Source organism: Gymnodraco acuticeps, unplaced genomic scaffold (assembly GCF_902827175.1).
Source record: "Gymnodraco acuticeps unplaced genomic scaffold, fGymAcu1.1, whole genome shotgun sequence".
Classification (NCBI taxonomy): domain Eukaryota; kingdom Metazoa; phylum Chordata; class Actinopteri; order Perciformes; family Bathydraconidae; genus Gymnodraco; species Gymnodraco acuticeps.
The window spans coordinates 4,344,847-4,358,372 of NW_022990981.1; the positions used below are offsets into that span (position 1 = coordinate 4,344,847).

Sequence of the window (13,526 nt, forward strand, 5' to 3'; positions counted from 1 at the left end):
TATCGCAGTGGTTGTGTTGTAAACTACCGCTAACGCTAAACGTTTAGCTTCGCATTGACATTATTCATTTATGAGCGGCATCCACCATTAATCAGAAGAGTGGCCACCATCAATCAAAAGGGTGGGCTCGTCCGGGATTTGAACCCGGGACCTCTCGCACCCGAAGCGAGAATCATACCCCTAGACCAACGAGCCACGTGTTCACGAAGACCGATACCACAGAATTTATTCAACTCACATAACACGATGAGCCTTTTGATTTGCAAATTAGTTTAGCTTTTGTGTAACTATCATAGTGTGGAATACACATCGTCTCACTTTTCATTGAAGTCCCAGTAACAGTTTGTCCACAGGCATTCCAAATATGGAATGTGGAAAATAGTTATAGTTATTGTAATTTAACTCGCTAGACACTTGGTTTATTATGTGTATTTAATACAACAGCCTGTTGATGCCAGGTGCACGGTAAGAGATTAATGTAGCCTATGATTAGCCATACCTGCAGGCAGAGGCAGAGTCCCCTAACACTAGACCACTAGACGTACGTACAGCGTGCTGAGGTCACAGGTTGGAGGCGGAGTTACCGCCTTACATCAGGAAATCGAGTTTGTACTGGCTGCTGTGTAGTTCAGTTAACATTGTAAACAAAAGTAATTTGTGGCTCTAAAACTTGTAAACGTTTGCTAAGGATTTTCTTGCTGTACTTTTCCACAGTCCAATTTTAGTTGATTCAACGTTAGTTACCCATTTCAATCCACGCAACGTACGTAACTGGCGTGGTTACAGCTCAGTTGGGTTCAGGTAGTAACGACAATGCTGTCACAGAGGTTGCTAGGTTAGTTAACTTTGCATGTAGCGAACTTGAGGCAAGTTAAAGTGAAGTTTAACGCTGAGCGTGTCATTTCCCAGCAGATGGAGGCTTCTCTGGGATGTCTGCAGAACCCTGACCTAAGGTAGGGTGGCTAAAGCCAGTGCATTTCTTACTAACTTGAGATCATACTAAAATCACGTAGTGATGGTTCGCTCTTAATGATGTGGTATCCTCGAAGGTCTAGCCCACATCTAAATGTGTAATATATGTATTATATTCCAGCTCTGTGCTATCATCATGCGAGCCGGAGCTTCAGGAGCTGATGAGACAGATCGACATAATGATCGACCATCAGAGGAGGGAGTGGGAGGCTGAGTCTCAGGCCATGGAGCTCCGGCTGGAGAGAGGCGAAGATGAGCTGTTGGCTTCCAGGAACCTGGTTGAACGGAGGGACCTGGAGGTAAAGCAGCAGATCCTTCCTAACATTCTTAGTGTTCTGTTTCCTGACGCAGAAATCTGGAAACTGACCATCTCCACTTCAATCATTCATTTATAGTGTTGTGCGGTATTGCAGCGCAATTATTATTGTTATTATTATTATTATTATTATTATATTAAGTTTGACGCTGGATGTCCCATGTGTTATCATCATGTTGGAATTGTAGACACATTTTTCCGACACCATTCCTGTGAAAACTCTGCCTGCAGATCGGACTGCTCCGCCAGCAGCTGGAGGAGGTGCAGCCGGGCCGACATGAGATGGTTACCCAGAACGAGAAGCAGCTGCAGAGGCTCCGCGAGGAGGTGAGGCTTGGTCCATCACACAGTTTAAACAAGTTCAAAATGCTTTCATTTGACTGATGATCTAGGTCAACATTTATTAAGACATCTCTCATGAACAGCTCTTCTGCATGTATGTACAGGTGCATCTCAATAAATTAGAATATTGTGGAAAGTTCATTTATTTCATTAATTCAATTCAAAAAGTGAAACTCATATATTATATGGATTCATTACACACAAAGTGAAGTATTTCACGGCTTTATTTGTTGTAACCTTGATGATTACGGCTTACAGCTAATGAAAACCCCCAAATCAGTATCTCAGAAAATCAGAATATTGTGAAAAAGTTCAATATTGTGGACTCACGGCGTCACACTCTAATCAGCTAATGAACTCAAAACACCTGCGAAGGTTTCCTGAGCCTTTTAAATGGTCTCTCAATCTGGTTCAGTAGGCTTCACAATCATGGGGAAGACTGCGGACTTGACAGTTGTCCAGAAGACAGTCATTGACGCCCTCCACAAGGAGGGTAAGCCTCAAAAGGCCATTGCTAAATAAGCTGGCTGTTCACAAGCATATTCATAGAAAGTTGAGAGGAAGGAAAAAGTGTGGTAGGAAAAGGTGCAAAGCAACAGGGATAACCGCAGCCTTGAGAGGATTGTCAAGCAAAGGCCACTCAAAAATGTGGGGGATCTTCACAAGGAGTGGACTGAGGCTGGAGTCAGTGCATCAGGAGCCACCACGCACAGACATATCCAGGACATGGGCTACAACTGAGCCTTCCTCGTGTCCAGCCACTCCTGAACCAGAGACAGCGTCAGCAGCTCCTTACCTGGGCTAAGGAGAAAAAGAGATGGTCTGTTGCTCAGTGGTCCAAAGCCCTCTTTTCAGATGGAAGTACATTTTGCATTTCATTTGGAAATCAAGGTCCCAGAGTCTGGAAGAAGAGTGGAGAGGCACAGAATCCAAGTTGCTTGAGGTCCAGTGTGAAGTCTCCACAGTCAGTGATGGTTTGGGGAGCCATGTCATCTGCTGCTGTTGGTCCACTGTGTTCTCTCAAGTCCAAAGTCAACGCAGACGTCTACCAGGACATCTTAGAGTACTTCATGCTTCTGACAAGCTTTATGGAGATGCTGATTTCATTTTCCAGCAGGACTTGGCACCTGCCCACACTGCCAAAAACCTGGTTTAGTGACCATGGAGATACTGAGCTTGATTGGCCAGCAAACTGGCCTGACCTGAACCCTATAGAGAATCTATGGGGTATTGTCAAGAGGAAGATGAGAGACACGAGAGCCAACAATGCAGACGAGCTGAAGGCCGCTATCAAAGCAACCTGGGCTTCCATCACACCTCAGCAGAGCCACAGGCTGGTCACCTCCATGCCATGCCGCATTGATGCAGTAATAAAAGGATGCCCAAGTACTGAGTACACACGCCAACATTTCTCCTTTTGTATTGGTCTTATGTAATATTCAAATGTTCTGAGATACTGATCTTGGGGTTTTCATTAGCTGTAAGCCGTAATCATCAAGATTAAAACAAATAAAGACTTTAGATATTTCACTTTGTGTGTAATGAATTCATATAATATATGAGTTTTGAATTGAATTAATGAAATAAATTAACGTTTCCACGATATTCTAATTTATTGAGGTATGTATGTATGTCCAACTCCAGTTTAATCAAATAAATCAATTCTAGAGCAACTACATCATTTTCTATCTTTAAAAACTGAACAATCTTAGTTTGCGGAAAAATGTGATGACATTTCATTTTGATCACTACAAAGTAGTACCTGTAAATCTCTTTTACAAGTTACAAGTATCATATGTAGAAATCACATTTTGGCTCGTCAAATCGTATTACCATACAGTATCAGGGTGGGTCTTAAATTCAAAGTTGATAAATCAATTTAGCAAAAATTAAGGCTATTAAAAAGTATTACATTTTGTTGCTTGTTTTCAATAAGTATATAAATGGTCCCAAGAGGTTGTGTTCTACAGTCTGCCTGAATGTAATCATTGCGTAGGTGTGTAGTGTGATACTGTGTAGTTTATTGATGGCATCCTGTTGGGTTTGACGTCATCTGAACAGGACATCGCACGCTCACACACGCACGCGAAGGTCCGTTTACGCCGGTTGTTAAACAACATCGTTATGGGGAAATGCAAGTCTGCGTCCAAATGGTTGGAAGATAAGGAGGAAGGACAATCAATACTGTGTATAGTCAATGTGAGGTCAAGTGTGTCGCCAAGGTAACCGGTTAAAACTCCAAGTGGCGATGAGGTCTTAAAATGTATGGAAAGGGTCTTAAAAGGTATTTAATCTGACTTCAGGATTCCTGCATAGACCCTGGGAGCTAAACACCAATCATACAACAGCATGAAGGCAGCAGAGCTCTGAATATAGCTCTTGTCACTCACTCACACACACACCCACACAGAGACACACACACACACTTTTTTGACTAACACGCTATCACAGTTCTGTGTACGCTGTGCCCCGCCAACGGAGCCCCGCGCCCCCCCCTGAAATTCACGGTGTTTAATTTAAAAAATGTTATATATATATATAGCACCAAATTGCAACTAATCTATCTACTGTCACTTTTCACATTGAACATGTTCTCATTTATTAAATAAACTAAACGCTTTCATTGTAAGTTGTGAGTTTAGTGTTTTTGACCCTAAGAAACACTGATGCATCAATCAATAACTTTACTTTACTTTGTAAGTAATTATGGGACGTATTTCTTCTTTCATAGCAATTTTCCTTCATACTTTCTTGCCGTGAAATAGATCTTAAATGCTATTCAAAGTGGTCTTAAAAAGTCTTACATTTGAGTTGGTGAAACCTGCAGGAACCCTGAGTATATATTTGATGTAATAATAGATGTCAGTAATTCCTCTTTTTCTAGTTACAATAACAATTACTGATATCAACAATTGCATTTCCGGTATATCTAACATATCAACGAACCATTTAAAATATGTCACCCAAAAATACTATATTCATTTTGAGTATTATTGAAGATATCTACAACGTTTCTTCCTTCTCCTTTTCCGTTATGTTTCTTTTTGTTTAATGAGAATTGTATTGGTCAATCTTTTTCTTATCTTGTTTTTTAGTAAATGTTTGCTGAATCAAAAGTTCATAACATTTGAATTTGACTATCTTTTCCTGCAGTTGGATAAGTTAAAGAGAAGTTATCTCAAGCTACAGCGCAAACAGCTGAAGGAGTCCAGTGGAGGAGCAAAGAGCAAAGCATCAGAGATGGCTGGCCTCAGTGAAAAGCTCCAGGTACAACAACATCAGTCCAACTCTCTGTAAACGCTTATTTTCTTACATTAGCTGTCACTTACTGATTGCACTTACTACCCCTGCTGGTTGAGAGCAGTTGATCCATCCCTTGTGTCTGCAGGTTTGCCAGCAGCGCTCTGTGGAGTGGGAGCAGCAACACATCCAGTCTCAAAAACAAGTGACAGAGCTGGAGGCCCAGAACCTGAGCCTGACTGATGAGCTCACACTCATGAAGGTAAAATAAAACTAATGTAATGCCAAGTCAGACTTTAACGCTGACGCGAAGTGGAGGCCAGTTACTTTTACACATATTTTCTGTTATTCCAGTCCCAGGGGGCGCTGTGTCAGAAGGAGCGGGAGCGTGTGTGTTTGCAGCTGCAGAAGGCTCAGGGCAGCCTGCACTCTCAGGAGCTGGAGCTGGAGCGCCTCCGTCCGCTGGAGCTGTGGCTGGGACAGAGAGAGCAGCTCAGCTCAGGGGTAGGAATATAAAGATCTGAACAAACCTGAAGACCAGTCGGCCATCACGCATATATAATATCACAGGTGTTAAAAAATCTGCATCTGAAGACTTAAGAGGACACCTGATATGAGTGAGACATACTAGGTCCAAACCGTCCCTCTCAGTTGACACGCCCCAAATCAGATTCATCATTGTTATATGTGTCCACGACTTAAATAATAATAATGATAATAATACATTCTATTTATAAAGCGCTTTATTAGGTGCTTGATAAAGAGATGAATGAAGGGATAGTCCAAGCCAAAATCTAGAGTTTATATTTCCCCTTTAACCTGTATATCTATGAATCCATCTATAATGTTTGTGTGAGATAATATATCATGTAAATGTATGTCATGTAATATAATGTGTAAATGTAGCACAGTGTAGGAGGTTAGAATGGGATTTTCTCAGCTGAGCATCCACTGCTGCTTTCCACAGGTGCTTTCAGAGGAGAGGCAGGAGCTCCACGCCACGCTGGACTCCCAGGATTCATTTGTGCAAACATCTGGTCTGGAACGCCAGAGGCTGTCCAACGAAACTGCCAGACTGACCCAAGCCCTGCAGGCTAAAAATCAAGTCATCCGGTGGGTGGATTGCTCATGTGTATGATGTAGTACAGCAACGATACACAAGAGGGCAGTCTCTCCTCACACTGCAGCTGCACTGATGAGGGCCAATCTCTGCTGTATGGATAATGCTTTAGTCCTGAGAGGCAATTTAGAAGAAATGTTCTGGTGATCCATTTACTAACTTCTCCACTTTCTTCTTATGCTCTGGTGAAAATAAAAGGTTTGCCAGGTTAATGTTTCTAAGTTCCTTTAAAAACTGCTTCTGAAACAGATGGGTAAATTAATTTGGCCAAGATCATTTTCTAATCTTGAATCATTGATTGAACAGATCAAAAAAAGTGTTGCCATGGAATCTTTCTTAAATATTTAACAGCATGTTCAAAATAATACTAAACACAGGGTAAATATTTTGTGGGTTATCATCCCTCAGAAATGGGGCTCAGCCTGCGAGCTAGTTCAGGCAGTCAACTGGAGCACCAATGATACATTTACACGTGACGTCCCTCTTACAACCAACCAAACACATGCTGCTAAACCTGCCGCTCTATTTAAGCTGCCAGGTCGGCCCCAGCTTCCACCTGTAGGCTCGGGGGGATAGTTATCTAATCATCTCTCAATGTTCTGTGTACATCTGTGGAGTGATGAGGCCCGAGCCTAGACACCAAACTCAAACTATATGCAATTTCTAATAAACATATCAAGCAACACGCGACTGGGACCCGGGTAGTGGTGAACTCCATCCGTCTTAAATACAGGAGAGAAAAGAATAGAAAGTGGATCACCAGATTTATTTTTCTGCCCTGTCTCTCGGCTTCCATAGAATATATATTTTTTTTTTAATTTAGAAAAAATGAGACTCAAGATCTCATTTTCAAGAGAGACCTGTCAGTGGTAACACTACCACACAAAGTTACAGACAGGCAGGACACTAAACACAGAGGCAACACTCAAATAAAACATCGTAAAAAGTGGTCATTGAAATCCATACAGTAGTCGGATATAGCAGGTGCAAACTCCCACAGATGGTTTCTCCAGCTTTTTGAAAATGAGTTTAAAATCCGTGATGGGTATCAAACTGGTCAGTTCCTGCTGAAGTGTGTTCCAGGTCGAGGGGGCAGAGTATTTAACGTCAACAGGCAATAAGGTTAAATATCTTAGGAGTAAGGAAGAATTATTCTCTAACAAGTAGGATATGGCTTTTTTCCCAAGCTCCGTGCGTACTGAGGGGACGGACAGAGTGATCGTAGTCTATAGCTGTACTGTTATATCATATCAAATATAGTTTTGTAGAAGGTTGAACAGAACTGTGTGTCTCCTCAGCTCTCTGGAGGACTGCCTGGCAGCTCAGGGCTGTGCCGAAGTGGAAACCCTCAGACAAGATCTGGAGAAGACGGCCACCAAGCTTTACTGCGCTGAAGCATGTGAGGATCATCTCAAGGCTCAAGTGGCGTGTCTCAAAGAGAGGTGAGAGCTGGCCACATTACTATTTCTTCAGACAGTAATGTGACTCTATATCTTTGTTTGGTGCCATCAATGTCTTTCTGATTTGCTCAGTCTGGAGAGGGTGAGCCGGCAGAAAGCTGAGCAATCTGAGCTGAGGAGCATCAAGGCACAATATGATTCCTCTGTGGCAGAAAGGAAAAAGGTCAGTGATCTCCTCTGCCTGCTCGTGTTGTGGCAGTTTGGAGTTCTTGATGGCCAAACTGTAGTTGTGTGTGTTGTAGCAAAAATCACTTAAGCCGCTGAGAGGACTCTGTATCCAAACAAAAATAACAAGATTCTTTAGTTCCTTTTTAATTTAATGTAAATATTGTATATTGTGGTAAAAGTCATTTTTGTACATGATGCTCTTGCAATAGCAAAATGTAAAATGAACAGTTGTGTTGCGTTGGGCTCAGAAGAAATGAATACTCCCTATTCTTCCTCCCGCTGTAACAGTTAAAACTAGTAATTAACAGCACACTTCCACATTGCGTGTCACCTAATGTTGTGAGATACTCACACACACACACACCTCCACACCGCACACACACCAACTTTAACCAATAGTGACAACCCAAACACATGCCTTGCCCTACACTGTCTTATGTATTGTGATTTCTCTGGATTCCTTCCACAGGTCCACGAGGAGCTCCTCAGGGCGCGGCAGACTCACAGTGGGGAGGTGGAGGGGATGAGGAGGGAGGTATCCAAACTGACCTCAGAGCTGCACCAACGAGACGCCACCATCTGCACACTGAAGGGCTCTCCATCCAGCATCAGGCAGCACTGTGGGGGGGTGGGGCGAGCAGCACAGAAAGAAGCCCAGCTAACAGTGAGCACACACACACACACACACACACACAATCATTCCATAGTTCCATCACAATGATCACAATGAACCCATGTAAGGGAACATGAGCCTTCTTCACAATGTTTATCATAAGTGAACTTCTTTGTTATTCTGACAAATGTGTGTTTTTTATGTCTTTATTCAGACATGATAGGACTTTTACAGAAAGAGCCACTCATATTTATTCTGTATGTATGTGTTGGTTTCTGCAGACTTTCAGATAAGATTACAATCATATTTTAACTATTATACTATTTTCTAGATTTAGATTAAAATGGCGGGTCAAGGCAGGCTAGTTTAAAGGCCAAACATTTATTTTTAATATATAATACAAATAATAGGCCTACATGAATTATTTTACTAAATAAATAATTTCCAATAGTCAAAATGTGTAGTTTTCTAATGAAATATTCTGCTACAATCCATTATTTTAGCATTTCAAAAACAACCTTCCAAGGTGTCCGCGGGGTCTTAAAAAGTATTAAAAGTTGATAAATCAATTTAGCGAAAATTAAGGCTATTAAAAAGTATTAAACGGCATTTTCCAAGGTATTAAGAAGGTCCACAGCAACGACAACAGGAAACGCCCTTTAATTACTGCAACGACATGTCGGGAAACCCCCTCAAGACGGCCCCATGCATAGCGCGCCGTAAAATGCTGCTTCTTTTTTAAGTTAAGGGGGGGGAGGAGGAGGAGGAGGAGGAGGAGGAGGAGGAGGAGGAGGAGGAGGAGGAGGAGGAGGAGGAGGAGGAGGAGGAGGAGGAGGAGGAGGAGGAGGAGGAGGAGGAGGAGGAGGAGGAGGAGGAGGAGGAGGAGGAGGAGGAGGAGGAGGAGGAGGAGGAGGAGGAGGAGGAGGAGGAGGAGGAGGAGGAGGAGGAGGAGGAGGAGGAGGAGGAGGAGGAGAAAGTTGGAGCGCCACTGATGGTGATGAAAGCTGGTTCGAGGGGCCCACAGACTCTAGAATCGCCACTGTCGATGGGGATCAAAGCTGTCCGGTCCCATATGCTAAGTGCTAGCCAGAAAGCCGCAGCGTTTAAGTCCCGACTCTCCCGATGGCCAATCCGTGCCTCCCCTGACTGCACGTCGCTGACACACACCGCTGCAGTGCAGACTCTCTGCACGGAGGAGCAGCGGAGTCCGGGCGATGCTGCTCCTCCAAGGAAGAGACACACGTTCACTAAGCCAAACGATATCCGGTCACAGAGATCTGCTATTTTACAGTAAAGTCAACACATATCGACCCTAAATATAGTCTATATTAAGAACGAGAAAAGTGTGAACACATATATCGGTTTTTGTTTTATCTCTTGGGAACAATGCCTAAATCAAATACTACTTTAGAAATTCTAATGGTTTATTTTTCTAATAAACCTTGCATTGGGTTAGTCACTCACTTCATTCTCTTGTGCTTTGTTCTATCTGAATTATGATAAGGAGTTATCACAAGCTGTTTAGTTGAGCTATCTTACAATCCATACTGTATATAGTCAATGTGAGGTAAAGTGTGTCGCCAATGTAACCGGTTAGAACTCAAAGTTGCGATGAGGTCTTAAAATGTATGGAAAGGGTCTTAAAAAAGGTCTTAAAAGGTCTTCAGTTAGACTTCAGGATTCCTGCGTACACCCTGCTCTCACTGCAGTCTGAAAACAGTCTTCTCTCCTGCTTGCTGAAATGCGGGGTCTGTGCAAATGTAACTTTTGATGGCGCTACTGTAACAGCATTTACATGATGTTACATCTTTTGATTCAGACGTGTGTAGAACTTATAGAAATGTCTCACTTAGTCAATCTACCATATTAATGGTGATGATGTAGTTATTCACTCATGACACGGCATTGTATTCTTAAAGCGAGACACTACAGGCAATAACATGATGCAGCATCATGTCCATTCTGACAGTTTGGTCTTTCAGAGTACTGGAAGGAAAACATGAATGTAGCTGTTTGTGTTGCTTTGTCTTCATGCATCTAGATCGTTTTCATTAACCAAAGTAAGTTTAGTTTTTACCATTTTCAGTGTCTTTACATTTTACAATATGTATCTTTTAAGGTTGTTTTCCTCAAACATTGTATTTGTATTTGCTTAGCGAGAAATATGCACCTAGCAGTACTATCACCTACAAACACCAAACTTTGAAGTTTATTCCTATATATTTTCTTAGGTTCTTACAAAGGGCTACGTTCATTTATCATTAAAGGTCCCATGTCATGGCCATTTCCACTGATCATAGTTCCATTGTTGAGCTCTACTAGAATAGATTTACATTGTTCAGTGTTCCAAACTCACATTGTTTCTCAAACAGCATCTCTGTAAAGTCTGTGTATTCACTCTCTCCACTAAACGGCTCGTTGCAGCTCTTGCCCCCCCCCTCCCTGTGAGCCCAGTGTGCTCCGATTGGTCGGGACCAGTCGGGACGTTGTGAATCGCGCTGAGCTCCGTGGAGGTGTGATTTCCTTGTTTAGCGATACACAGCGAAACACAGCGAAACACAGCTGAGCACACACAAAGTCACAGCCGAAGTAAAAACAATAAGTGTGGCTTGAGATCAGCAGTGCTGCCTGCACTGAGAGTGTGAGGAAGTCCGTGGATTGGTCAATTTGGACCAATCAGCGGGGGCTTAACGTAACGGCTCCACGGATTGGTCCATTTCGTTTCGGGTACGGATGACATGCGTACCCGGAAGAATCAAATGGACAGTGACGTATCTCCAACGAGGCGTTTTGGGGAGGTAGTGTGTTTAGAGTTGTACTCGCTACATGGTGTACTTTGAGGGTTGTGACTCTGCACACCGTTTACATGCATAAAAACCTTCATAACACACAAGGGGACGGGTACTAACCGGAAAAGCATGACATGGGACCTTTTAATAGACCGATCTATATCACATGTTATTCCCCAAACATTAACAATTTCACTTTTTGCTTTGCCACTGTTCAGATTATTGTTTCGGAAATGTATTTGAACAGAAAGCATGCAATACTAAAATAATTGTCCTAAAGTAGTATAGAAGGTATTCTCCGGTAGTGTCTCCCTTCAACATGGCTTCAGTGATTGTTTTGAAACCTGCCTCTGCTCTCTCTCTAATGAACTGTCTCCTCAGAGGGGGGAGTCCTCGCCTGCGCCCCATCTGTCGTCTCTGTGCAGCCTGGAGCAAGAGAACGTGCGGCTGAGGATGGACCTCTCTGAGCTGCGAACCCGACTCCAGGCCTCCAGCAGGACCTGTCCTGACCAATACCAACGAGCTCTGCTCCATCACGCTAAGACCGCCCCCCCACAGCCTGCTCAGGACAGGTGCCCGCCACACAAAGAAACACATGCTCAAAAGATCAAGAAAATTCAATTGTATCCAACTTTTTCTTTATCTGTCACCACAGGCAAGAGACAGCAACAAAGGCTGAGCTGCAGACCAGCGGTCTCTGCCCAGGAGAGATCCAGAGCCTCTTCCAGCAGCTGCACACCCTGTCCCAGGCCTCCTGTCCCCCAGACAGCAGGCCTGCTTCTTCAGCATCCTCCTCTTCCTCCACAAGACTCATCAGGAGAAACTCTGTGCCAAGTCCAAATGACTCTGCTGCTGAGGAACAAAGATCCAGCTCTGGACACTCTGAGTCCAGAGAGAAGCCCATACCGTCTCCCTCTGCCATGGTGATGTTCGTCACAATGAATAAGCCACAGTTGTCGTAAAGATCATTTTGAGAATCCTACTGATTTCTTTCTTCTTCCCTCTCAGGAGCCTCTGTCGGTTTCTCCAGGGGACGAAACAGTCTCTCGTTTCTTGCAGGAAGAGAGCTTCCTGGCTAAGGGGCTGGTCCAGAAGCTGGACTCCCACATCCAGGGGATGAGAGAAACCAACGCCAGGATTCTCTCCAAGTACCTGCCAGGGGGCTCAGGGTCCCCCCACACGTCCCCCGACTGCAGGCAGCAGAGTGGTTAGAGATGGAGTGAGGTGCAATAAATCCAACTCGTGGTTTTCAGACCCTTTGTTGCAGGACTTGCTTAGTTGATATGACGCAGAAACATGGCAGACCAAACTATAACTGGTGTTGGGTTGATGGCTATAAACAACTTACTACAACAGATCCTCTTTTTAGGGTCTGTCTCCACATGGCATTTTAAAGATCATGGACACACCGAAGTTGGAAGAACGTTTTCCCAACTCGGGAAACAGAGCAGAGGAGGAGCACCTGAATGTATCATTGGCCTTTGCGAAGTTCCTCCCTGTCAGAGCACATCTGGATTCTTGCACAATTAAACTCAGATTGGCAACAAAGAGTTGGAATCCCCAAAAGTGATTTCTTAAACTCTATCAAAGAAGAAACAAATAAGCTGTGGCCTCATACAGCCCAGACTCCTCTGTCCCTCTCTCTCCCTCTCCTCTGTCCCTCTCTCTCCCCCTCCTCTGTCCCTCCCTCTCTCCCCCTCCTCTGTCCCTCTCTCTCCCCCTCCTCTGTCCCTCTCTCTCCCCCTCCTCTGTCTCTCTCCTCTGTCCCCCTCCTCTGTCTCTCTCCTCTGTCCCCCTCCTCTGTCTCTCTCCTCTGTCTCTCTCCTCTGTCCCCCTCCTCTGTCTCTCTCCTCTGTCTCTCTCCTCTGTCCCCCTCCTCTGTCCCCCTCCTCTGTCTCTCTCCTCTGTCCCCCTCCTCTGTCCCCCTCCTCTGTCCCCACAGTGAAGACAGAGTTGTTTGAGGTCACATTGACAGTGTTGTGTTGCTGATGAGCTCTGATTGTTACCTGTTTTTTTCTGTCTCGTTTTTCTTTTATCTGTCTCTTGAAATTGTTATATATATATACATATATATATATATGTATGTGTGTGTATATATATATATATATGTGTATATATATGTGTGTGTGTGTGTGTGTAATCCAAAAAAAAAAACATTAAGGAAAGACAAACTAGACCGACATTTTAAAAACCCCAAATAGTTTTTGTGAAATTACATGATTATCAATGCAAAAGAAAAAACGAATAATAAATCCTGGCATGGAAGTTCTTGTGATATCCCTAATCTATTCAATTATTCAGATAAGTCTTTCAGCTCTGATCAGACTGCCATTTTCTGGAAAAGAACAATAAATACAAGTTTGATAAATGAACACTATGAAGGAGTAGTGGCAGATCACTATAGGCTCTAACATGTAGTGACTGCTCACAACTTTCACATTTTATAATTAGAGTTTAGCCAAATATTTCCAGGAACCCTAATCTCTAGTATTTCAACTGTAAATAT

General features: G+C 43.4%; 1 protein-coding gene and 1 non-coding gene across 5 annotated transcripts; one reads left to right on the plus strand and one right to left on the minus strand.

The window, feature by feature from the left end:
- Positions 1-123: 123 nt before the first annotated feature.
- trnap-cgg lies at positions 124-195 on the minus strand. The gene has a single exon. It is a non-coding gene; the product is annotated as a tRNA-Pro (tRNA).
- Positions 196-573: 378 nt separating this feature from the next.
- Positions 574-12,767, plus strand: cep63 (centrosomal protein 63). 4 transcript variants are annotated; one of them, XM_034235593.1, is made up of 14 exons: positions 574-650; positions 910-953; positions 1,094-1,271; positions 1,520-1,615; positions 4,784-4,897; positions 5,019-5,132; positions 5,225-5,374; positions 5,838-5,983; positions 7,289-7,432; positions 7,523-7,613; positions 8,088-8,282; positions 11,402-11,592; positions 11,676-11,943; positions 12,029-12,767. In XM_034235593.1, exons 2-14 carry the CDS (start codon positions 913-915, stop codon positions 12,230-12,232), a joined length of 1,932 nt encoding a protein of 643 aa, XP_034091484.1. In that variant the 5' UTR covers positions 574-650; positions 910-912; the 3' UTR covers positions 12,233-12,767. The 4 variants fall into 4 exon arrangements, with proteins under 4 accessions (XP_034091484.1, XP_034091482.1, XP_034091483.1 ...); XM_034235591.1 differs by having other exon boundaries at positions 581-835; XM_034235592.1 differs by having other exon boundaries at positions 581-835; positions 913-953.
- The last annotated feature ends 759 nt before the right edge of the window (positions 12,768-13,526 follow it).

What these genes read in the sequence shown, in the direction of transcription:
- cep63 (XM_034235593.1), top strand. Translation starts at nt 913, where the DNA reads ATGGAGGCTTCTCTGGGATGTCTGCAGAACCCTGACCTAAG. An exon ending in TTGAACGGAGGGACCTGGAG is followed by an intron (nt 1,272 to 1,519) that starts GTAAAGCAGCAG and finishes CTCTGCCTGCAG; the next exon opens with ATCGGACTGCTCCGCCAGCA. An exon ending in CCACAGCCTGCTCAGGACAG is followed by an intron (nt 11,593 to 11,675) that starts GTGCCCGCCACA and finishes CTGTCACCACAG; the next exon opens with GCAAGAGACAGCAACAAAGG.